This window comes from Chlamydotis macqueenii, chromosome 4 (genome assembly GCF_036417535.1).
Source record: "Chlamydotis macqueenii isolate bChlMac1 chromosome 4, bChlMac1.mat, whole genome shotgun sequence".
Taxonomy (NCBI): Eukaryota; Metazoa; Chordata; class Aves; order Otidiformes; family Otididae; genus Chlamydotis; species Chlamydotis macqueenii.
The window spans coordinates 81,643,244-81,667,597 of NC_141559.1; the positions used below are offsets into that span (position 1 = coordinate 81,643,244).

The 24,354-nt window shown below is 52.1% G+C and overlaps 1 protein-coding gene and 1 long non-coding RNA gene across 5 annotated transcripts in view; one reads left to right on the forward strand and one right to left on the reverse strand.

The window, feature by feature from the left end:
• Positions 1 to 2,384: 2,384 nt before the first annotated feature.
• Positions 2,385 to 24,354, reverse strand: part of LZTS3 (leucine zipper tumor suppressor family member 3) — a 46,518-nt gene continuing 24,548 nt past the window's right edge. The window contains exons 1-4 of one of the 4 annotated variants that reach the window (XM_086747397.1): positions 21,019 to 21,957; positions 8,811 to 9,299; positions 5,751 to 6,581; positions 2,385 to 3,494 (exon numbers count right to left, since the gene is read on the reverse strand). In XM_086747397.1, coding sequence (XP_086603523.1) covers positions 2,784 to 3,494; positions 5,751 to 6,581; positions 8,811 to 9,260 — 1,992 coding nt within the window. In that variant the 5' untranslated portion in view covers positions 9,261 to 9,299; positions 21,019 to 21,957 and the 3' untranslated portion in view covers positions 2,385 to 2,783. Of the gene's footprint in view, positions 3,495 to 5,750; positions 6,582 to 8,810; positions 9,300 to 14,233; positions 14,520 to 21,018; positions 21,958 to 24,354 lie in introns of those variants that run through there. The other 3 variants (XM_086747398.1, XM_086747400.1, XM_086747396.1) reach the window with 3 other exon arrangements.
• Positions 20,594 to 22,321, forward strand: LOC147601047 (uncharacterized). The gene is made up of 2 exons (XR_015258514.1): positions 20,594 to 20,756; positions 21,981 to 22,321. It is a non-coding gene; the product is annotated as an uncharacterized LOC147601047 (long non-coding RNA).

Sequence of the window (24,354 nt, forward strand, 5' to 3'; positions counted from 1 at the left end):
GTCACTCTGGGTGTTCTTGAGCCACCAACATGCTGGTTTCTGCGATGGTTAGTGGGAAACCAACCTCAACATTAGTGGAGCCAGGAGGAGCAAAGGTGGAAAAGACCCCTCAGATTATTGGACCCATCTTGTGGTGAGGGAGCTTGCTGTTACGTTTGCTTTTCATGTGGTGGCCTCAGAAACACCATACGACCATCTGAGACTAAGCCTCTTGCAGTTTCTCTATGCTTTGCCCTTTTGCCCAAGGACTGCAAAGCCCTTCACAAGTGGAGATACCTCACAACTCCTTTGGGAAGGAAGACAGCGTGAGTTTATCTGATGTGAAAAAAAGGGGCACAGAAAGCTGAGATGACAGAAGACACCAGACCTCCAGCCCTGACACGGTGGGATGTTTGACTCCAGCTTGAAGGCGCAGTGAGTGAAATGGTGGAAGTGCTAGGATTTGCCTGGCCAAGTGTAAGTTGGCACAGCACATGTGGGTGTCTTCCTTGGCATGGCAAAGCCTGCTGCTGCGTGGCACCGGCAGGCAACTGCACTCCTTCCTTGGTGAGGTGCGCAGGCTGACGTCCAAGAGTGCTGGAGCATCTGCAAGATTTGTAGTGGGACTCTTCTCCACACCCTTCAGGGGTCAGACTTGACCTAGTCCTCCTTTCTCTGGCTGATCAGGTGAGAAGGGCTTAGCCTGAGCTGCCCTGGAATTTTCTAGGCTGATGAGTTGTGTCTTCCTCCAGCTCCAAAGGCACGGGCGGAAGTGGTGGGAAAAGCCAGGTGCCCTCAGCTAGGGTCTTGAGATGCCCTGGTCTCCTCGCACATCTCCATTTTCCATCGCTCCAGGGATCATTGCCTGCCACCAAAAGTTCCTGCCCAATAATACTGTCTGTTGACTTTGGCTGGAGATTGGTGTGACTAACTGGAGTCTCCTCTCTCCTGCTCAGCCGCTTTGCTCAGTCTGGAGCTCACCACAATGATGTTTGATGCCAACTTGAAGGTCAGACCTGGTGATGGGGAAGGAGGAGATTTCAAAGAAGGGAACATGGAAAATGAGTAACTTCAGGGCTTTTGTTTGGAAAGTCTTCAGCCCCTCAATGCACTGAGGTTCTTCCTTGGTACGCAGATGAAACGTGATCTGGCCAAACTCTCCCCAGAGTCACCTCACGTAGACATCCCAAGACGTCGCAGTGCTAATTCTAGGATTGTTCTTCTAGCTGCTCCCCAGGGCAAAGAGCGGAAATTTCCATTTGCGTTGGTCCTTTGGCCACTGCCCAGTCAGTGCAAACTCCACTTTGCGGCACTTTTTACTCTTCGCTGTGGATCACAGTAAAAAACTGTCCGTGAAATGGAGAGCCAGACCCACCTGGCCCAAGTTTTTAGGCTGAATGCTGTTTTTGATGCCTGCACCATTCTCAGTGACTGTGCATTTAGGATTTGGTTATTATTCTCCCAGGGTGTAAGCACTTGCCTCATCTTAAGCATTTTCTTCTTATGACTGCTTTCATGCTCGGAGTTAGTAGCTGAATATTTTCTTAAGCTGAGCCTGCTTTGTCTCTGTCCCTGGACTATGTGATGCCATGTGGGATTGCCGTGGGTGCTGTATGAAATGGCTGTTCTGAAGGCTAACGCTTGCCCCGTTGCGATCTAGCGGTAATGCTGATGTGTGCTCGCTGCAACTCCTGAGTGAGGCTCTGATGCCGTTTTTTAAGCAGACCCTGGATGGAAAGGGTGCACCGAAGCATCACTCATTTGGGAATGGGTCAGCACAAGTGCCCCACTGTTGGGCAAATTGCTAAAGCTTCAGTTTGCATAAGCATCCCGCAGGTTTGGAGGCTTCCCCAAACCTTGATACAGTTGACTTTGGGAAGTAAGAGGGCTCTTGGGAAGGGAAACTAGCTCAGATTTCCAAGTCTTTTTCTTGCTGTAGCCTGCTTGAGTATATAGTAAGAATAGGGAGACCAAGGCAGAGGTGGAAGGGTATTTCTGTTCCCTGCGTTGGTCACAACCCAGGAGAGAAGTGGAACTGCAGAAGGAAACCACAACAAAATGAAAACGCTGCATATATCAAGCTCTCCTGAGCCTCCACAGAGGTTCCTGCTGGTCGATCGTTCCTTGTTGGCTTATGTTACCAGGACAGGATCATCCTGCTCCTCAAGGGTGTCCTACTAACCTCCTGCAACTATGATAGCCATGGGCTGGCAAGAGGGTGTCATCTGGTAGAGATACGTCTGGTTTCACTGAAATCAGTGGCCAACCTCCCACTGACTTCACTAAGACCACTGTCTAGACAGGATACTTGGTGCAGAGCACTGAGTTTGCTCATGATCCCGAGAGCTTTGCTCCATTAGCCAATGTGGCTAAAAATGCCCTGAAAAAAAAAAAACAACAACCTGCCACTTTGAACTGTTTTGCTGCACATAAATACTTGGAAAACCAAAGAAACCAAATACAACTCTCCAAAACAACCAACCGAAGAGGGGTGAATTGTAGGAGAGGGGATGGCAGCCTCTAGTGAAGTAACAGTCACGGCAGATTACAAAAGAACCAATTGACCCTCACCAACTGTACTAGGAAAAAACCAAAAGAGATGTCGCATTATTGGTAGAAAAACAACGCACATCCACAGTTATTTTACCTACAGAGCACAGAAGTATAGAGTAAGGGTGACGGAGCTTGGCGTGAGCAGACTCACACCACTCCTTTGGTAGCGTATTATCCTTCGGAAGATCGGCTTGAGTAGGTAGTACATGCACAGCAATTAAAAAATTCCGTTGTGTTGTCTTGGCCCCACCTCAGATCTCGGTGGACTCTATTCGCTCAAGTCTGGAGGGAGTCCATGGTTTTTTCTCCTCGCTGTGCGGGGGGCTGGTGGCCTTTGTGTTCATCTCATTCACCTTGTGCTCCAGGAGCTGGTTCTTCTGGTACATCTCCACGTAGTTCAGTTGCAGCTGTTTCTGGTACTTGATGACTTTCTCCTTCTCTTCTTGCCACGTGCGCCGCTCCTCCTCGAAGTCCATCACCTGCTGCTCCCGCTGCTGCCGCTCCAGCTTCAGCTCTGTCTGGAGCCGCTCCACCTCCTTCCGCAGCGTGTTGACGCTGTCCTCACTCTGTCGCTGCATCTTGGCTTCGTCGCTCTCACAGGCCAGCGGGTCTCGCAGTTTCTCACCAAGGTCCCCACCAAAAGGCCCCGGAGGTCCCATGCTGGCAAGTGTCCGCTTCAGGCCAGAGACCTCCAGCTCACAGTGGTTCAGTTTTTCCCTCAGCACTTGGACCTCGCTCATCTTCCGCTGCAGCTCACTCTCACAGATCTCCAGGTTGACGCTTTTGGAGCTGTAGGAGTCCTTCAGAGTGAGGATCTGCTCCTCTTTCTCCCGTAGGAAGTTCTTACCTTCCTTGAGCTGCGTCCGCAGTCCCACAATCTCGTTCAGCTTCTGGGAGACGTCTGCTTGGGAATCCTTCAGCTGCTGCTTGAGCAGGGAGATCTCACCCGCCTTCTGGCACACCTGCGGGGAGAGCATCCATGAGGCAGGAGGAAGGCAGGAGGAAGGCAGTGAGGAGCCACCACTGCTGCTTGTCCCCCATGCTGCCTATGAAATGTCTGCATGGTCTGGTGTCGGCAGGAGGCTCAGGTGACAGAGGACACAGCCAGGGGACTCTAGTCAAGGACTGAGTTCCAGCCTTCACTAGGACCCAGACCATGCCAAAGACCTAGAGGTTGTCCCTATGTTTGTGGAGGAGATTTGGCATTTATTCCTGACTCTCAGGGGCCTGATGCTGTTCCCAACAGGACTTGACCAAATAGCTAAGCTAAGTGCTGTGGTCTTCATCAGTGGTGAGTGGACACCGATGATTCCCTCCCTGCATTCATCTTACTCACCTAACCACAAGCCTGCAGTGCTTGATCCCAAACCCTCTGCTCTCAGCAGTTTTCCCACTGACCTCAGTAGGATCTGGACCTTGAAGAAGCCTGAGACGGCAACATCTCAGACTCAGAGACCACCCAGGTTCTCCTTGAGCACTGGCAGTGTAGGACGGGATGCAGAGACAGTAAATATTACTTACTTGTCCTATGACGCTTTCCTTCCCAAAGACTCCTAAAAAATGCAGTTGACTAAATTTTAGGGTTCCCTTCGCTGGGGACAGTCCAGGGACTCGTAGCTACTTAATTTTTTTGGGGCAGGGCGTGAAGAGTGACAGCCCTTGCTGCTGTTGTGTGTTTGCATTACGTAGCTGCCACCGTTCAACGTGACGCTGGGAGATGTACCCAGTCACTTCCCACTGGGAGCTTTCCCTGGAGCTGATGGCTGTGGCGGTTCCCCATGCAGAGCTTGCTCTGTGAGTGCCCGCATTTACACCAGTCTGCGGCAGATGCAGAGCTGGGTCGCGCTGGCTTTGCTGTAGTTAGAGTGGTGTAGTTACTGCCTAGCTAGAAATCTGCACAGTTTGCTGAAAGTGCTCTCTATGGGCTAGCTCTTCCCAAAAGGCAGATAAATACGTGATGAACAGCTTGGATAGGAGTCAATTTACAGATTAAACCACTTAAATTTAAGCCTCTACTTGGGTGCTGTAGAGATCTAGGCCATATGGTCCATGGAGCATGGAGAGCAAGTCAACAAGTGCAGGTGTCTCCAGATTTTAGGTGATGCACAGGCTGAACCTCTGTCTTTACATCAATGTCACTGGGTTAGCTGTTGCAGACAGAAATACACCAGCGAAGCGATCGATCAAAAGCCCATCTGCAGTTTTACTGGTGCAAAATGAGAGAGCATTCCAGACCTAGCTTTTTGGAAGACACAAAAGACCTGGGCAGAGCAGCTGGCCAAAGGAGGCATCTTGTGGGACAAGCAGCCTGCTTGTTCTGGGGTGTAACTTGCAGAGATTTTACAGCAAGCCTCTAATAAGCTCTGCTGAACATCTGCAAGTAGCACATTTCAGAGCCTAATTAATCTCAGCTTCATTGACTTTCCATCAGGATTAGCAGAATAGGGTCTTCGTGATTCTAGAGCTGTATTTTGCCTCTGCACTCTTAATAAATTTAGAGTTTCTAGCCAGTCCATGGAAGGATTAAAATTCTTCACATGATCAAGCTGAGAAAAAAAAAAAATCTTAGTACTGGCTATACAGACAGACTTTGATAAAATGTTCTAAAAATAGAACCAATAGGAAAAAATATGTAAGACTCAGAAGGAGAACTCCTCAGAAGGAGGAATTTGCCTTTCAGCCTTTTAAGAGAGATAAACTTATTAACAACTGAAAACAGCACGTTACAATGGAAAGCATGAAGTAAACTTGGCTATCGGTATCATTCTTAGCTCACTCGCTTTTTATCTTCAATTAAAAAAAAAATAAAATATTTGAAAAGCAGTTTCAAGGTTTGCCCAAACACAGCTATTAGAAGAATTTAATTAAAGTGGACTTAAGCCCATTTTTGGTAGGCACAGATACCGCTATGGAAAGATCTGTATTCGCTGAAACTGGATTCAAATGTCACAGGTTGGAGTGACCAAACTGTGAAGCCAAATTATTAACCAGCGCAGGAAGCATGCACAAAAAACTTGTGCTCGTTTTAGTTTAACTGAAAACTACGGGCTTGGGGCTTAGACAAAGGAAGAGGTGACTGGAGTGTTGTCTGTTACGTGGGGGCCACCAACCCATAGCCATTGTCTGCGGGGTCCACTTAGGGCAAATGGGAAATATTTTGGGTTACCAGCACCCTCGGTGAAAAATTCACTCAAGGTCTGCTACAACAAGCCTCTTACCTCCCACTTGGTCTCTTCAATCTTTGGGAGAAACTCAGCCTGTTCCTTCTTGAAAGCCACAAATTTCTTCTCTAGCTCCTCTCGCTGCTGAAGGAGTTGTCCCATGTCATCTTGGAGTTTTTTTTTCTCCTGCTGGAGCTTGAAGATTTGGAGCTGCAAGGCCTGCTGAGCCCGCTGCGCCTTTTTGGAGACCTGTTGCAATTTGTTGGCGTAGTTTTGCCTCAGGTCCTCCATTTCTCTCTCCCAGATCTTCTGCTTCTCCTCGAACACTTGGAAGATGGCTGCCTCGCTTTTGTCCAAGTTCCTTCGCATCTGGAGGACCTCCTGCTCCTTCTCCCAGAGTCGGTCTTCCAGGTCTTGGATGATGTCGTCCGTTGAAGGCGAGTGGAAAGGCATTGTTTCATTGAGATGGTTCAGTCTGTTGAATGAAGAGGTGCTCTTGCTCGAAGACCGCCCACTGTCTGAGGTAGATATCCCGTTGTATCCCACGATGTTCTTGTCCACGTAGGTTGTACCGATGCGGTTGATGTGGCTCGTGGAGGCGCTCATTGGACCCACGTGCTGGCTGTAGCCTGTGCCGTATGTGGGCAGGCTCGTTAACGAGTTACGGCCTGAATCCGAAAGGCCCCCCACTTGGTTTGTAGTCCTGTTAAGGCTGCTCTTGTCGAGTCCACTTTTGGGTGCGGATGGGCTATTGCTGTTTGCATGGTTCAAGCTCTTTCTGTTCTCTGTCACCCCGTTGCTCTGCGGCGGGCAGAGGTTCTGCATGGAATGGAAGTTTTTAGGAACTACTGGTTTAAAGGCTGAGGGTCTAACTAAGGGCTCATTGCTCTGCAAAAGGAAAAAGGACCACGCATCAAACATAGCAGGAAGAACACACAAAAGAGACAGATCAGCACAGGATGGGGCTGATGGAGCCAAGACATCTTGGGCTTGCTCCATGTTTCTCAGCGTTGTTACACCCTGGGCTGTTTGGGATTTAACGTGGAGGACCTGTGGTCGCTCGTAGGGCAACGCTTTGTCTTCCCTCATCCCAACTGAAAAAAAAAAATTGACTCGCCCCAAATCTGCGTGATTTTCCCCTAGAATGTTCCTTGGGTCCTCTTAGTGCTCTTTGCAAGAGGGAGGGCTACCACCTGCCTACCAGACTTGATCAAAACAACTCTTTGATTTTGGCAGATTATGTTTTGGAGGACTTCTAGCGTTGAGGGCGCATAGCCCTTTTGCTGAAAACGGAGTTGAACCCTTGGATTGGCAGCCGATTTGCCCCAGGAGCATCATGTTTCTTTCCTGCCAGCAGTCATCTCTCTCCTGTGTGGACATCATGTCCTGCTTATGCTCAGACAGGAATAGGTAGGAGCTGTGACCGCAGCAGCAACGCTGGGCAAGGAACGTGCTGAAGCTGCTCTTCATTTGAATGATTGTGTTTCCTGTGACCATAAGCAATGCTGGGGGGAGAATGGGCTGCAGCTGTAAAGGATTTTAGAAAGGTTTTTAAAACCTTGCACATTCCTCACTTTGTGAATGTAGAACACTGTCCCAGGTTGCCCAGAGAGGTGGTGGATGCCCCATCCCTGGAAACATTCCAGGCCAGGTTGGCCGGGGCTCTGAGCAACCTGATCTGGTTGGAGATGTCCCTGCTCCTGGCAGGGGGGTTGGACTGGATGGGCTTTAGAGGTCCCTTCCAGCCCAAACCATTCTGTGATTTTATGAATCTATGAATGTACCTACAGAAAGAAAATTTTCCTCAGAATGGGATTGAGTCTCCCCTACTGCAGCTTGGGCTTCGGGTGAAAATTAAAAGCCACCTTGTATTAGCAAAGATGTTTTGAAAATGCCTTCTAGGAGAAAGAGAATGAATCCTCGTGAGCAGGCAAGGTTGGAAACCAAAAACGTGGCGCCTCGCATGTGGGACTGAGGTGAACTACAGGGGCTGATGGATTAACGACCCAGGAAACAAGGCCACCAAATGCTGCAGAAATAATACTGCACTAGGCAGCATCCCCAGGGCATAAATTATGGGAGTCGCTGGAGCAGAGCAGCCGACTACATAAAACACCTCTGGCTCTGGGGCTCTGCTCCTCCAGGCCTGGGAGGCGTTTGCCCCCTAAGCCCGTATGAGACATGAGGACTGTGCTTGGGTGGGCAATAACGCTTACGGGCGTAGTTTTCAAGTCTTGTCAACTTGTCCCTCACAAGAGGCACGTGGATTTTGAACAGATGCTCATAGCTGCTTTCAAACAACACCTGTTGGTGGCAGGGGGCTGTTGGAGATTGCCTATAAAAGGCACAAAACGTAAGAGTGTGACTCAGATGCTGGACCTACCGAAATAAGAGCTGACTCCAACTCCCTCCCTTGTCAACAGGGTGGTAGGTGCAGCATCTCGGGTAGATTAGAATAGCTAGTGACTTAAACACAAGTTTAAATAAGCTGGAAACTTAGCTGTGGAAGATTTGTTGTCATGCTCTTGGGTTCATCAAGAACTAACGTTCCCCTTTGCTCAACCCCTTAGAATCATAGAATCATAGAATGGTTAGGGTTGGGAGGGACCTTCAAAGGTCATCTAGTCCAACCCCCCTGCAAGGAGCAGGGACATCCCTGACTAGGTCAGGTTGCTCAGAGCCTCATCCAGCCTGGCCTTGAACGTTTCCTTGAACGTTACCACCTTTCTGGGCAACCTGTTCCAGTGTTCTATAACTCGCATCGTAAAAATTTTTTTCCTAATTTCTAATCTAAATCTACCCCCCTCTATTTTAAAACCATTACCTCTCGTCCTATCGCAACAGGCCCTACTAAACAGCCTTTCCCTTTCCCAGCCCCCTTTGGGCACCGGGAGCCGCTCTCAGGTCTCCCCGGAGCCTCCTCTTCTCCAGGCTGAACAGCCCCAGCCTTGAAAGTAATAGGATTTTTTTTTTTTATCTGTACATAAAAGTGATGCCATCTACATAGCAGGAATTAGACTATCTGTCAGGATGACGCCATTGCCCAAAGCTCCCTGGTCTGTATTTTTAGAGATGTACCATGGTCATCATGCTACTTCAGGAGGTGGGGATTCTCACCTGGTCTAGTTTGCCGGAGATTGGCAATATCTTTGGTGGGTTACTGGGCTCTCGGTATTGGGGAGGAGGCGGCATGTTCTTCTCGTTGTTGGTTGTCACATTCCCACAGATGTCCATCTTCACCTTCTCGCTCTTGCGCAGGTCGCCGTTGATGTAGAGGGAATTGGAGACCTTCTCCGACTTGTATGTCTTCTCCTCACCGGAATAGCGGTTGGAGATCTCCCGCGTGGAGTACCCGTTGCGAGACCCCTCCGTCTGCCGACTGCTGCTCTGCGTCCGGGTCCCCACGCTCTTCATGGCGAACTCTTGGTCGTTGGCGACTCCGCTGCCCACGCTCCCCATGGTGCTCTGGGAGGTGGGTTGGGATGGCCGGGGAGCAAAACCGTGGAAGTTCTCCGGGCTGGGGTAGGTTGGGTCACTAAGAACGGGCAGCGTCTCTAGCGTGGCCATGGCAGCGCAGAGGTGAGGTGGAGGCACAGATCAGTGGCACTGGGAAAAGGAGGAAAAGGGAGGGACTGTTAAAGAGGTGCCTTTTATCTACCATACCCTTTGGAGATCAGCATTATGTGGAGACGAGAAAAATCTCTGGCCTGGGTGATGCAAGACCATATCTCAATATGCGGTATGGAGCAGATGGTGGGATTGTCCTCCTCTCTGTGACCCCTAGCCCTTCTTAGAGGAGCGGTGTGCAGTGGTTCCCCAAATCCCACTCACTGCCACGCAAAAGAGCTGCTCTTAACGCTCTCAGTCCAAGGGCTGGATGCTCCCAGGGAGGTGGTTGAGTGGGTTGGGCATGGCTGTTTGCAGTTCCTGAGCTTGAATTATTTCTGTGACTTCTCCCAGGTGTGAACAATTTTGTGTGGCCGTGGGGATGGAAGGTTTCCAGCCCTGGAGCATCTGTAGGCTCATACACTGTTGCTCCCTTCAGCGCATCCCTTAGGGATGATCCCACAGGGCTTAAGCAACCCCCTTTCCATCTCTTCCTTGGGAGTGCTGTCCCATGGACTTGAGCTTTTAAAAAGATACTTTTGTCCAAATGTCAGCCTAAATTTTCTTTTAAACCTTTATTCCTTACTCCGTTTTGTTCTTACCTAGACTATGCCTTGAACTGGCTGAAACTAGACCATAAGAAGTGGACAACATGCAGATAATGGTTTTAACAGTTGTCTTTGACCAGGTCTAAGTCCTCATATGCCTGGACATGCTCTTCCTCAGCTCCATCACCATCACAAACCCCAGTGTTTTCGGGAGATTTCCCAAATACTGGTGGTTGCATGGGTGCTGAATTTATTGTCAGCTAAGGCAGTCAAGGTCCAGAGCTACTGGTGCTAAGACAAGTTTCACGTGGGGATAATGTATAACTTCCTAAAAGGCCTTTTGAAAATCCCTCCTGAAAGTCCTAGGTGAAAATCAAGCTGTTTCTGTGCTCTTGGACCCAGCAGTGTTGGATCTGGTCTGCACTGCCGCACTACCCCTCTGAGGATGACGAAGCCTCTGCAGTTGTGCCCCAGCATGGACTGGGAGCAGGAAAAATTACCCAGCATAGATTTATTTCTCTCAACAGAATTTCTTTAGTTACACAAACTCATGGGTTTTCTCTGGTGAGTGCGCCCATAAAATATGAGCGTCGGGGAAGCTGCTCCGTGTTGAACTGAGCTGGAGCAGAAGATTGAGATGTTGCAGAGAGTGACTGCATTCCCCGCGATTCCCATTCCCTCCGCTCAGGTGTTAACTCAATCCTCTGTATGCAATCAGCCCCGCAAAGGTGTAAAATCAATCTTATTTAAGGAAATAAAAAGCCCTACAACAAACTTTTTTTTGGTTGCCTCATTGAATAATGGAGAATTTGTACCAGTACCAGCTAAGGATCTCCTTAGGTGAGGGAGAAGATGCTTTGCAAAGCCTGGGTGATTGCAAAGAATCGTGTGGCCTTTGTATTTGGGAAAAGACTCACAGCTCAAGTCAGTCACTGGTGCACAAGTGCCCAGGCCCCTTGGAGGGTCTTTGTGTCCTCCCCGTGCCAGAAGGCACCGGTCTCCCTGGAGTCCTGCCTCGTATCTGGCAGCCTGTGTGGATGTCTCTGATACCTTCAGACTGGACAAAGCCTGGAGGAGCAGGGTCAGTGGCCGGTGGACAGCTGTAGATGCTAAGCTGACCAGTGTCAACCCAACCCTACTGAGTTCATTGGCTTGGTCCCCATGGGTTTTTCTTGTCCCAGGAGCCCTTGGTTACAGGTTTCCAAGGATAAACCATCCTGGCAGTGCGGGAACTGAAGCAGGGTTTAGGGTCAAGAGGGATAACAAAAGTGATGCCCTTTGGAGAGAGGTTCAGTGATGGGGGGCTCCGGCAGGGCCAGCAGGTAGGGAAAATGGAGAAAATCCCCATTTCAGTGGGGTTTTCTGTCTTCTTGGGGTAGGGATGTTAAATCAGCCCTTCTGAAGTAAAGCAGGAGAGCTGGCTTTATTTCCCTGGAGAGCTAGCTTAGGTCTAGAGCTTGGCTCCGACGTGGTGTCTCACGGGGTCTTGCTGTTTGCACTCATAATGGAGTGGAAAGGTAAAATTAAAAAGGTTAAAGCAGGATCTGTGCTGCTTGACTTTGCTTTTATTAAATTGCGTTTCTGGAGGCTTCTGCCAGACACGCTGCCTGTAGCCTCCTCCCTTTTTCCGGTGTCCTGATCTCCTCATAGAAATCTGCCCTGTCCGAAATGCGGCCTGAGTGTCGTGGGGCTGCCAGACAGACGTGGCAAACTGCTTACTGAAGGGAGAGGACTCAGAGCTGATACCTACAGCGAGCTGGGAGAGCTCCTCTGGGGCAGAGCAGGGTACGGAGATGGTCACAGAGGGAAGAAGTTGTTTAAGACATCACGGAGAGGGGACAAGGCAGCTGTGAGGGAGAAGAGGACATGCCTGGTGGTCTAACCTTCTCCATCCCCTTGCACATTACCCCACCCCAGGAAGGTCTCCAGGGGACTTGCCCTCCTGAACCATCAGCAATGTGAAGCGATTGCCGTTGGGTGAACCTTTTGTAGTCCCTTCTAGTGACCTTCTTGCAGCTCGCACCTTTGTCCCCTGACAGAAATGTCTCCATGTCGCTCACTTGTTGAGGTCTAAAGGCTGAGCAGCGAATGCGTATCACATGAGCATCGCATGGCGTGGCATGGGGACCCACCACAAGCAAAACACGTAAATGTTTATCAGTCCTAAGTAACAAAACCTCCACCAGCAGAGAGAAGCGTCTGGGTCTGGTCACACGTCTGGCGTGTGACATTTGGATGCATCTCTCTCCGGTGCGCTGATCAGGACTCCGAGGCTCTCGACCCCGTTGCACACTAAAGGCACTTTCCAAGGAACAACACTAGACAGTTCATGGGTGCACAACACCCAGAGATCAATGCAGGTGCCTCCTTAGGCCCCTGGAGACTTGGTTGAGCTACGGAGTGATGAGGAGGGATGGAAACAGGACAGGAAACTTCCTGTCTGAAGCCACCTTCAAGCCACGGTGCCTTTGGATCTTATTAGTCAAGGGAAGACTTTTTGTTCTGCTGATTTAGGAATAACCTGCCTTTCTTTGACTTTGGGATCTTTACAGGCCGTGTCTTTTTTTATGGGACACCAGCTGCCCCAGGAGGGATGTGCTGGAAGGTCTCAGCTCCAGACAAGGGAAAGGCAGTGGCCGCATTGCCTCCGCGCAGTCCTCCCCGGCCCCGTTCAGCTGGCGGAGGAGAAATCCAGGTTACCTTTTCCTCGCTGAGTAAATTCCACAGTGACATTTGCACATTTACTTTAACTTTCCGAGGGCAGGCTGAGGTCACTGGGAAGTCTGATCCTTCAAAAAAAAAAAATAGAAAGCCAACACAACGACAAGCAGGGAAGGTAAATGTCCTTAGCTTGGCGAGAGCCACAGCCTGGGCAGACGTGGCCATGTCCTCCAGGACACCTTGGAGGAAGGATGCTCAGCCCTGTGGCATCTCCATCAGTGGTCTTCACCGGCAGAGTGTTGCAGCCTTTCTCTGCCCTTGGGGACCTCCTGGCTCCCAGGTGGTGGTTTCCACATCACGGAAGCTTAGGGCCATGTCCCAAGCCCGCCGGGATGCTGAGCTGGCATTCCCACTGAGTGCCAGCGACCCAAAAGCAGGGGGAGCTTCAGGCTGTTTTCCCGAGATGTGGAATCAAAGCTGCACCAGAGGGGCAGACTCTGAAAATGGTCCTTTTTCCATGTTTTTTTTTTTTTTTTTTTAACTAGGAATCTTTCCAAGAAAATATTTTGAAAAAAAAATGGTTATTAGCTTATGTTTACTGTAAACCCGGGATCTGATAAACAGAGCATATGTACAAGCCTTACAAATATGTTATTAAGGAGATTCCAGAAGTGCCAACAGACCCTGACAGTATGGCTTTGTGTGCCAAAAAGGGCCATTTTTTCGAGAACAATGACTCTTAACTTTCCCAGCTTCTGGCCAGCTCCAGTTCCCAGTCCGGTTTTACCCCGGTTGTTCCTTAGGTGAAATGTGAAATCGAGTTTTGAGCACAGCGAGGTAAGGAATAACGCTGCCAGGCTCTGGCAGAGGGCTAGAGGGTTGCTTTTTCTCCTTCCAGGTTTGGAGGAATGCATGATTAAAAACTTCCCCAGGACATTTCTCCTCCTTAAATGTCATAACCGCTTCCCTCTCATGGGAACATGAACTAAAATCGGGTTTACAGGTGATTCCCGACGAGAGAAACAAGGATACTGAGCCTGGCAGTCCACAGGGAAGCTGAGGGAAGCCAAATTGGCTGGCCTTTGCCAGCGTTTCACTCCCAAGTCCATCTTTTAGAAGGGAAGAGGAGTCACCTCTGAGCATGGCTAGGCTTGGAAGAGATCCCCGAGCCACAGCAGAGGGACGAAAGCGGCTTCCCTTGCCCCATGGTGGCGTGGAGAGGCTCTAGACAGGCGGAAAACCAAAGCGGGAGTTTTAAGCAACCTGCCAGCCACTGCCCTTTCCAGATGTTTTATCTTTCCAGATGTTACATCCCATCTGCAGTGCTGGGGAGGCACCAGGACCACCTCGCTCTTCATCCACACCAGGTTCTCAAGAAGACGCCGGGTCCATCCTACCTCCTGAAGAAGCCCAGCTCTCCCCAAATGGCTCCTGAGTGACGTCCATCCGTCCGTCCATCACAGCAGCCTTCGAGGGCCGACAGTCAGCTCTTGCCCAGCTCTGCCCCTACCTCAGTTCCCCAGAGCCCCGTGGTTACAGCAGGAACCCACGTGAAGGGACTTTCTGCAGACACAAAGGAGAAGGGAACTCGTCCAGAACAAACGCTGAGCTAATTTCCTATTTCCCAGCGTAGCGGTGTCAGTAAAAGCTGTAAAGGGTTTCTTTGTCTGCCTGGATCAATGCAAAACACCCTTCCTTGTAGGCATCTCCACACCAGCGCCTTACCTCAGAAGGGTGTCATGTCTCACCAGCACAGCCAGCCTCCTCTCTGGCCGGGGACACCAGGGCTTCACGCGACGGCGCAGCTCCCCGCCGTCTCCGTGTTACAGGACCTCCCCGTCCCATCCAACCACATTGGCCCCTTGGCCTTTCCCCCAGCATCTCTGCTTTGGAGACAGCAATATTTTTATGCCTGATGCAGAAAATTTGGGGTGAAATTTCTTTTTTTTTTTCCTGGCTGTGGTGGGTCAAGTCTTCATGACCACCTCTTACCGTGGCTCCCTACCATGCCTGCAGCACAGAGGGACCAGTAGATGCCATTGTAAATATAATAATCCATAAAATAACTCCTGCATCTTTACACTTGCTTTATCCAAATGAGTGAGCGAATGCCTTCCAGTTAGGCAGAAAAAAAAAACGACTTTCAGATAAGCAGCTGAATGGTTAACTAAGCCCAGATTATGAAGGCTTGGCTCTGTTTCTGCCTGAGTAGGTTAATTGTTAACACGCTAGTGACAAAGGCCGTGGGGAGACATACCTCGGCACCGCGCCACGCGAGAAGGAAATCAATCACTGTTCCTGGGCAGAGGGAGCTCCGGCAAACCGCCCGAAAGCAAGGCGGTGCCTTGGCACACTCACCGTCCCAGGCATGTGGTCCCGGCTGGACGGGCAGCAAAGGCACCTGAAGGTCAAAAATTCCCCTCCTGCCACCCGTTGTGGTCACAGGTGTGCCCGTGGCCTTCAAGAGTTGGGTTTGTTTGCACCTGTTTTAATGGGTGTGCAATTACTGACACAACAAAAATGTGGGGTTTTTTGTTTGTTGTTGTTGGTTTTTTTTGGTTTTTTTTTTTTTTTTTTTTTTTTTTTTCCAGTAGGACGCTGCGTTTAGGGCTCTGGTGGCTCTCCAGTTTCTTGGAGCTGGGGGAAAAAAGTCATCACATGCTGGGGAGGTGGAGCAGGTTAGAAACGGTGTAAAAGGGATAAAAAATAATTTGCCATGATCATTTCAGCTGCTTAAAGAAAGATATATGGAGAGGGAAGGGAAATAATGGGTTAGCAGAGAGAGAACAACTCTAGGGAGCAAAACCACCGTCATCCAGAGAAGCGTTAAGAAGCCCTGGAGAAAAAACACCACTGAAACCCAAGAGCTGCAATCAGGCTGAGCCGATCTATCTGTGGAAAGCGTCTGGGTCTGCGTCTCAGCAGAGCTACCGGCACGTCCAAGGTCGTTGCGTGGGTTGGTGTGGACACCCAGTGTGCCCATGAGGCAGCTCCAGCAGCAATGGTGGGATGGGAGCCCACCTCCCGCTCCCTGCCCGGGCTGGGGAGGGTGGGCATGGGCTCAGGGGAGGATCTCTGCAGTGCTGGAGGGGATGAGGGGAACCTGCCTCACTTCTCATCCTGCCCTGCAAAACGCACCGCTTGCCTTAGTTGTACCACCATGCACCTCCGAGAAGGCTTTTGTCTTCCCACTGAGTAGCTGCAGACACAACCTGCAGTCACATCCCTCTTCTCCGCGCTGAGCAAACAGCCCTCGGCCTCTCCTTGCACATCGCGTCCTCCAAAAACACCATTCAGCTACTGCCCTGCCTCCTGTGCGTCGCGGGCCGGCACGATTTACCTCCTTATGACCCAAACCTGGCCGAGAACATCTCCATAGGGTTCAACCCAAGAGGCAGGGCCACCACCGCACCCCTCCCATCTGGCTCCAGAGCATCAACACCTCCTTTTCTTCTACATCCCTTCTCAGGTTGCCTTGATCGGAAGAGGGGAACAGAATTTTCCTGTCTTGCGCAGGTGTTTTTTCCCAGCCCTCAAATAATTCCTGTGGCTCTTTTCTGCACCTCCTCCAACTTCAACTTCTTTTCCCCTCCTCTGACATCCTGGCTTGGTGGCTGCCAGGTTTTTCCTCCGCTGCTGAAATAAGGCACGGAACCTGTCTGTGAAAACATGCAAATCTCAGGCTTCTCAACCACAAGCTTTTTTTTCCACAACCAAAAGCCAGATGACGTCAGACGCACAGCTCCTGCCGCTTCCCTAGGACACAGGCCGCTCTTTTCCCGTTTATCCCTGCCGAAGGAAGTGGGAGCTTTGCGACGGGGAGCTCTTCCCTCTGTTTGGAGCCAAAAAGCAGACTCAAGAAGGCAGGTAGGGGGGTCAAGGACTGCCAAATTCTTGTAGCCGTGTTCAGATACCTCTGCGACCGTGGGGTTGCACATCTTGCATCCATCTGTGCAAAGGTTTTAAGGTTCCCGCGGGGCTACGGAGAGATGGACAAGCCCTCGGTGCAAGGGTAGGCTCCAAACTCCAGCTTTGCATCGAGTGCCTGCTGTAGGAGAGATTCCGTGCAGATCTGCTGTTCATGGGCTCTTTCTGTGGCCTGGTCCGGCTCCCAAATCTGGCAGAAGGTCAACTCGAACCAGCAAGCAGGTTTGCTGCTGTGTCGGCAGCCTCCAGCCGGTTCACTGAGGACTCAGCCAGGACCACAGTGCCGTGACCAGAGTATAGAAACAGAATCATGGAATGGTTTGGGCTGGAAGGGACCTTTAAAGCCCATCCAGTCCAACCCCCCTGCAAGGAGCAGGGACATCTCCAACCAGATCAGGTTGCTCAGAGCCCCGGCCAACCTGGCCTGGAATGTTTCCAGGGATGGGGCATCCACCACCTCTCTGGGAAACCTGGGACAGTGTCCCACCACACTCATCACAAAAAATCTCTTCCTTGTATCCAGTCTGAAACAACAGGGTAGGGGAACAAAGAGCTTGGGCAGGAGCAAACCCCACCAGAAAGGGGTTTTGGAGCTCCTGACTGCAGCATGGTGCTGTGCAGAGACCTTTGTAGCTCTGCCCCCGAGCATTGGGCATTCAGCTGGTAGCAAGGAAGGCATGGATTCAGAAAGCAAAGCAACACCAAAGCCATCCGAGATGCCTTCTCCTGAGAGCAACCTCCGTGTGTCCTAAGGCTATTTCCTATCTCATCCCATTGCAGGCGTGCAACTGCAGAAACCCATCCTGAAGCTCTGTGTTACAATCCCGGCTCGGGAGTCCTGCCAAGGACCATCCAGTTTGGGAAGATACAGACCACCCTGTCCCTGTATGACCCCCCGCTTTCCAACACCACCTCCTCTCCCAGCAGCTGAGAGCACTGGGACTCCGCACAGCGACCCGCAGCATCCTCAGGGTAACGGCGCCCAGTTAAAATCTGTCAGCCCCCCCCGGTACACGGCTATTTCTGCGACATGAGGACGATGCTTTGCTTTTCTCTCCTGCAAATACAGCGGCATCAGGTCAAGGTGGCAGGATTCGGGGCAGGGAGGTCCCCGTTTTAGGGGCTGCGCTGTGGGAAATAAAAGCGAACGGCTTAGAAACATTTCCTCTTCCTTTCCGCCTGCTAATGAGATAATTACAGCCTTTTATATTCTGGGAAACTACTTTCTCATTACGGGGGCCGCATCAGCTATTTACATAATAAGCCTGAAACAAAAGAGATGAGATGAAAAGACCCAGGCGGCTCTTCCTCGCCTCGCGCTGCCGAGGGGGAGCCCGTGGGATGGTGGCTTTCTCCATCCCTGAGGTCCTTCGGCCGAGGTCTGGAGCGAGGGGCAGCACTTGGTCTGGGACGTCCCCAGCGTGGGATGCTCCTCGCTCTCAGTTGCGAGGGTCTCCAGGGTCCCCAGAACCAACCCAACGTGCTCTCATAAACCATCCGCTGTGATTCCCGTTGACAAAGGATTTGGGAGGGGTGGCCGTGGATCAGGACCTCGTGTGTGGGCGGCGAGGAGAGCCACGTCAACTCTGCCCTGATGTGGTCAGCGTATGTGGGGCTTGCAGTGACACCTCGGGATGAGTCCCACCGCCCAAGGATATGTTGGGTACCAAACTGGCCCATCCCCTGGCCCATCTCCCACGTCCGTTTCCCCATGCCCGCAGCTGTGGCTGAGGGCCATGCTCAGTACCCATTTGCTGGCCAAGGGACACTTTGGGTACCAGATTGTTCCATGTCCCCACATCCCAGTTTCCCCATCCCTCCAGCTGGCTAAGGGACACCAGCCTGTCCCATCCCATGTCCCGTTTTCCTGTCCCCTAAGCTGGCCAAGGGACACATTGGGTACCAACGTGTCCCATCCTGTGTCCCATGTCCCATTTCCATGTCCCCTCAGCTGAGCAAGGAACACACTGGCTACCAAACTGTCCCATCCCACGCCCCAATTCCCTACCCCCGCAGCTGGCTAGAGTACACTGGGTACCAAACTGTATCATCCCACATCCCAGTTCCCTGTCCCCCCAGCTGGTTAGGGGACACTCTGTGTACCAAATTGTCCCTGCCAGCCTGCAAACCCGCCACCTCCCTTCCTCAATAAAGGCCCCATTGTTCTACCTCAACAAAGCCTGAATAGTGCAGCCTGTTCCACCTTCCCCCGGCTAATCCTCCCGGCTTGCTATCAGTTTTCCTCCTTGCTTGGTCGCTGTGTTTGAGGGACACGCTCCGCTGCCCCGTTCCTCCCCATCTCCGTCCCCCAGGAAGTGGCAGGAGGGGGAATCATGGACGTGGCCTTGGCTCCGTGCCCTCCTGCCTGTCCTCCTTCCCTCTCCGCTGCTGGGGGTGCTCCAGGGATGGACACCCTCCTCCACGTGTGTGCTACGCCTAGGCCGTGCCTCTGTCACACGCAGTGACACAAGAGTCCCCGCATTCACTGCAGCAGCCAAGCTTCGCCCCAGGAGCGATGATGGTGAGGATGATGAAGAGCACTAGAGGTTTGTGCTGGGTCCGTGCTTGTGGACCACGCCGCTGCCCCAGAAGCATGAGCCTCGGAGAGCCCGGCAGCTACTTGGAAACCCCTTATTGACAAGAAAAAAATATTCAATAAATCAATCTGGGCATTACTGTTGCTCATCCAGAATGAGCTGCTCCACCTGTCCCGAGCCCAGTCCCACCACAGCTCCTCATCTCAAGGCGTTCTCAATTTTAATCCACAGTATTTCCTGGATCCAAAAGAGCAGACGAAGGTGTGGAATAAAAGGTCAAGCACCTGGCAGACTGTGCCTGTCTTGAGCTGCTCCAGTAAGAAAATAAATCAAAATGGCTCTGGAGGCTGTGGTGAGATGGGCAAAGCCCCAGAGAAACCTCAGCAGGTGACATGAAGACGTAATGTCATGGTCTGCGGTCAGTACGAGGTCCCAGAGCGGTTTTGCAGTCTCCATCCTTCAACATTTTCAAGCCCTGAATGGACCAAGCAGCATCTGGCCTCGTAGCTGAGCCAGGCTTGCGTGACAAGGTGGCCTGGAGACTCCCAAGGTCCCTTCCACCAAGAATTATCCCGCTGTGGAGGATGGAGGTTTGTGACATGCTGCCCTGGGGCTGTCCCTCAACATTTTTCCCCCTTTCCCAGGTTGCTATCAGAGCCCTGGGTTTGGTTCCAGGCTGGTACCCTCCAGGATGCTCCCAAGGGATTTTCCATTACACGGCACGTCCGTCCGCATCGTCCCAAGGAGCAGGGAGCGCCAGCGGGACAGGATGGTTTTAGGCTCAGCCGAAACTGCCAACTCAAATCCTCTGTGTCTGTCAGGAAGGGTTTGGACACGGTCTCACCCATGCCCACCTACCCTTGTGACTGCCCCCAGAAGATGCTCTGTGAGCTGGTCATCATTCCCAGTGCAGTCACGGTGACAACCACTGCCCGGGAGACACCAGCTGGGGGTCTGGGATGCTCCACACCGCAAGCTGGACCACTCCAAGTCATCCCAGCCCTCTGTGCCTCAGTTTCCCCTTATTAAGGGGCCGCCTCCTCGGTAAGGTGGGTGGAGATGAGCTGCTGCTGCTTGAACCCGTGGTGCTGCCTGGTGCAGATGATCACAGCAGGGGTGACAGGGAAGATCCCGGCCCCTCGCAGAGCGCTGGCACGGCGCGACTGTCCCCTGGAAATCCCTCGGCACGGAGCTACGTCCCGTGCCTCGCACCCCAGCGACTGCCTGAGCCTTCTCATCTGGCCCTGCATCCCAAATCTCAGGGATCCCAATCCCCTGATGCAGACCCACTCCTTGGCCCCAGACACCTCGCAGTGGAGCAGGAGGACCCCCCATTTTGTCACCAGACCCCCCCATGCATGATTTAAACCCCAGGCCTGGCCTGTGTGTTGCCAGGGGGAGGTCTGATCCAGCCCTTTGGGGTGAGCCATCACCCCCCGAGGTGCCGAGCAGCCGTCCCCATCACCCTTGCCTGGCTCTGCCGTGGCCCAAACCTCCGTCCCGGCAGGAAGGACAACGAGGAGACCCACCACCGGCCGCCCACGCCACCGACCCAGCCGTGATTTATCATTAACTCGCCCTGAGGAGCTTCAAGGGCGCAGAACCAGCCCGGGACGTGCTCGCTCCTCCCCGGACACCGCACTCAGAGCAAGCCTCCCATGGTGGCTTTTCCTCCGTGGTGGCTTTGTCCCCACTGCCGGGCTGAGCGCCGCTAACCGGAGTGGTGCCCCAAAACCCATTGGGGTGCAAGGTCCCAGTGCTGGTGGGTGCCAGCTGGATCCAGGGTGGGTTTAGGGGGGGGATGGCTCTCCCCACCCTGAACAACCCACCTCCGTGCACCCCAGCTAACGCAGCCCAGCGAGCGCGTCTCACCCCGAAAAAGCACCTGCAGCGGGTCCCACCAGCTCAGCGCTGCGCTAATCCGCCGAAAACCCTTCATTCCCCTGCCTGGCCCCTTTCTGGGCTGGAACAAAGACACTCAGCGAGAGGGGGACGGAGAGGAAAGGAAAGACCCCCCCCCAAAAGCTGGCACCCATCGGAATTTACCTGGGTAGACCAGAGGCGCATCCTCCAGCTCCCCGTCCTCCGCGGGTCTCGACGTTCATCGTCGCCCTGCTTAGTAACCCAGGAAAAACCCTAAAATAATACCTGCGGAGAGCAACCTGCTGCTGGGCCGGGGCCAAGGGCCGTGCCGTGCTGGGTGTGATTGGCCACCAGCGCCGCGCTCGCGGGATCTTAACTCTTTCTTCCCGTCGGGGCGGGGACGAACCTCGCCTCGTCAGACGGGGACTTTGGGGTCTGCTGGCTTGGCGTGGCTCAACTGGGGATTTTGGGGTCTCACGACTTGGTTTTGGTTTTTTCAAGTGGGAATTTTGGAGCCTCGTAACTTTTTTTTTTTTTTTTTTTTTTTTTTTTTTCCAAATGGGAATTTTGGGGTGCAGCGGCTTCTTTTTGCTCAAATGGGGATTTCAGGGTCTGGGTTTTTTTTTTTCTTTTCCCATTGGAGATTTTGGGATCCGATGGCTTGTTTTTGCACAAATAGGGATTTAGGGGTCTGACAGCTGGGTTTTTTTTTTCAAATGGGAATTTTCAGGTCTGAGGGCTTGTTTTTGCTCAAGAGGGAATTTTGGGGTCTGACTGCTTGGTTTTCTTCAAATAGGGATTTTGGGGTCCACCTGCTTGTTTTTGCTCCAATGGGGATTTTGGAGTCCAACAGCTTGGTTTTGCTAGAACATGGAATTTGGGGTCCAACAGCTTGGTTTTGCACAAATAGGGATTTGGGACTCCAACAGCTGTTTTTTTTACAAATGGGAATTTTGGGGTCTGGTGGCTTGCTTTGCTCAAATGGGGATTTTGGGGTCTGATGGATTGTTTTTGCTCAGGGACTTCGGGATCTGATGGTTTGTTTTCGGTCAAGCGAGGATTTTTAGGGGTTCAAGAGCTTGGCTTTTTTTCAAACAGAGATTTTGGGGTCTGGCATCTTGTTTTTGCTCAAATTATTATTGCAGGGTCTTCCCAGCACGGGACCCCTCTCCTCAACTTTCCTATCGGGATGGGGATGCTTCCCAGCTGCGTGGCTGAACCGAGAGCCCGTTCACCATGGAGAGAGGGGCAGAGAGCACAAGTCCAGCCCGGTAACTTTGAAACAACCTCAGCTTTTCTTTACGACGTGGTTTGGGTTAAGCGATATCCTAAATCTCACCGAAGGGCACAAGAGAGGCAGTGTGACACCTGAGCAGGCCATGTTGTCTTTATGTGCCAACACTGACCCGTCTCAACCCCAAACTCCCTGATAAAGCCCTGCACATATGAAACAACAAGAAAAAAATAAAGTTATGGAGGGATTTGACCCTACCGTAGCCCGTCATCCAAACCCCGCCATCTTTCAGAGCAGAGGTGATACGGGACGGTCCAGGGCTCCTTCTCCTCCCTCCCTGGTTGCCAGCACCGCGATGGGAGAGGAATCAGCCTTCCCATCGGGGGCCAACCGGCCTCAGCGCTTATGTTGGATTATTTGCAGTCGCGATGGGAGTGCAACGAGGGAAATCAAGCTACACAAAGCTGCTGCTAATTTAGACTCATTTGCTCAAGTGAATTTTCTATTGGCAGGACGTCTGCGTGTCAAAGGAGTCGCGGCTCGCAGCCTCGCAAACACGGTGTTGTTGTCGGCGGGCTGACAGCAGCCAGAACGGTAAAACAGCAATAATGCGAGCAATAATCAAATATGGGTTACGCAGGCATTTAAACCGCGGCAAAACGCGCCGCGGGGGTGCGTGGGGAAGGTGTAAATTATACCAAAATGGGTTCCTGTGGAGACTCGAGATTTTAATTTTGCCCTTTAGCTCCAAAAGCAAAGATTTCCAAGAAGCAGGCTGGTTTGTGCATTGCTAGAAGAAACTCCCAGGAGCGGGATGCGTGGCACGCACCTTGGAAATAGCCGCGTGTACAGCAAGCCCTTTCCACCCCAGGGACGGCTCTTGCAATAACCAGAGCTGACCCAAGAGCTTCACCAGGGCACGGACCCTTCCCACCGGTGGGATTTGGTGAACCTGCCCAGGCCAGGGAGCCCTTGGCCGCACGGCGCGGAGCTGCGGCATCCCCCGGGCTCAGCAGATCTGGCAGGAGGCAGACAGTTTCCTGACGTTACAGCTGGTTAAGGCTGTGCTCGTTCTCTCTTTGGGAGCTGTGTTATGTCTTAGCGCTTCCCGCAGATGAATAAATCATGATGGAAGAGGCTTCGGAGAATGCCGGGAACTCCGGGATGATCCGTGCTCCTGGCGCTCTCAGCCCAGTCATAAACTTTTGAACCCTAATCTCCCATTTTTAACCCAGGTCTCCTGTCCCTGAGACATAAACCTCTCTACCCACCAAGGTCACCTCAACCAAAGCCCCTCTACCCCTTCTGAGAGCCAACAGAGACCCCTCCCTGGTTGATAGCCAGCACCTTGTCGTGCAGGGGCTCCTGCACAGCCACCTGCATCCAGGCCATCGTGTTTCCCTGTCCCCAAGGGACAGAACCACCAAGGCTTGGTCTCATCCCTTTTGAGGGTTTTATCCATCTCTGTGCTGCCCTTTTTGGGCAGCCATGGTCAGACTGTGCACCCTGACCCAGTCACCTGTGGTGCCTGCAGGTGGTGGTCCCTGTTCCTGACCATGGCAGACTGGCAGGAGAACCGCGGGTCTGATGATGAATTCTTAGTTGCCATTTAAATTAGACAAGGTCATCGCTATCAACGTGACTTGCAAGAGATTCTCTTTCCGAGACATGTTCAGCTGCATGGCTCGTCTCGCGGGACCCTGGGTAGCTGATGGGGAGCGGCATATCCATCAGAGCATCTCTGGTAGCAGGTCTTCGGTGCCCTTTTGGTGGGACAGGCAGTTGCTGTCTCAACCCTTTCCTGGACCACTCTTTTCCATGTAGTCCCCTGTGATGGGTCAAAAGTTGACGGGTTGCTGTTAAGCTGCTCCTGTGCCAGCCAGGAGCAGAGGTGATGGGAATCCAGGAGATATTTTCATCTTCCTCATCAGCCAGCCAGCTTCAACAGAAGCCTCATGGAAGGGCTGTCTGGGCAAAGGGGACTGGGAAAGTCTGGCTGAGAGCATGAGGTCCAGCTCACCCATTTAGGGGAGGTCTGAAGCCCCAGGCTGTGTGTGTGGAGCCATGAGTGGGAAGCAGAAACCACTTGGAACTGGAAACTGAACTCAGACTCAAATACAGCAAGTGCTCTACAGAGACACCCAAACAAGGACACCTTCAGACTGGACGTAAGGAAGACATTTTTTACACTGAGGGTGGTGAAACACAGTCCCAGGTTGCCCAGAGAGGTGGTGGATGCCCCATCCCTGGAAACATTCCAGGCCAGGTTGGCCGGGGCTCTGAGC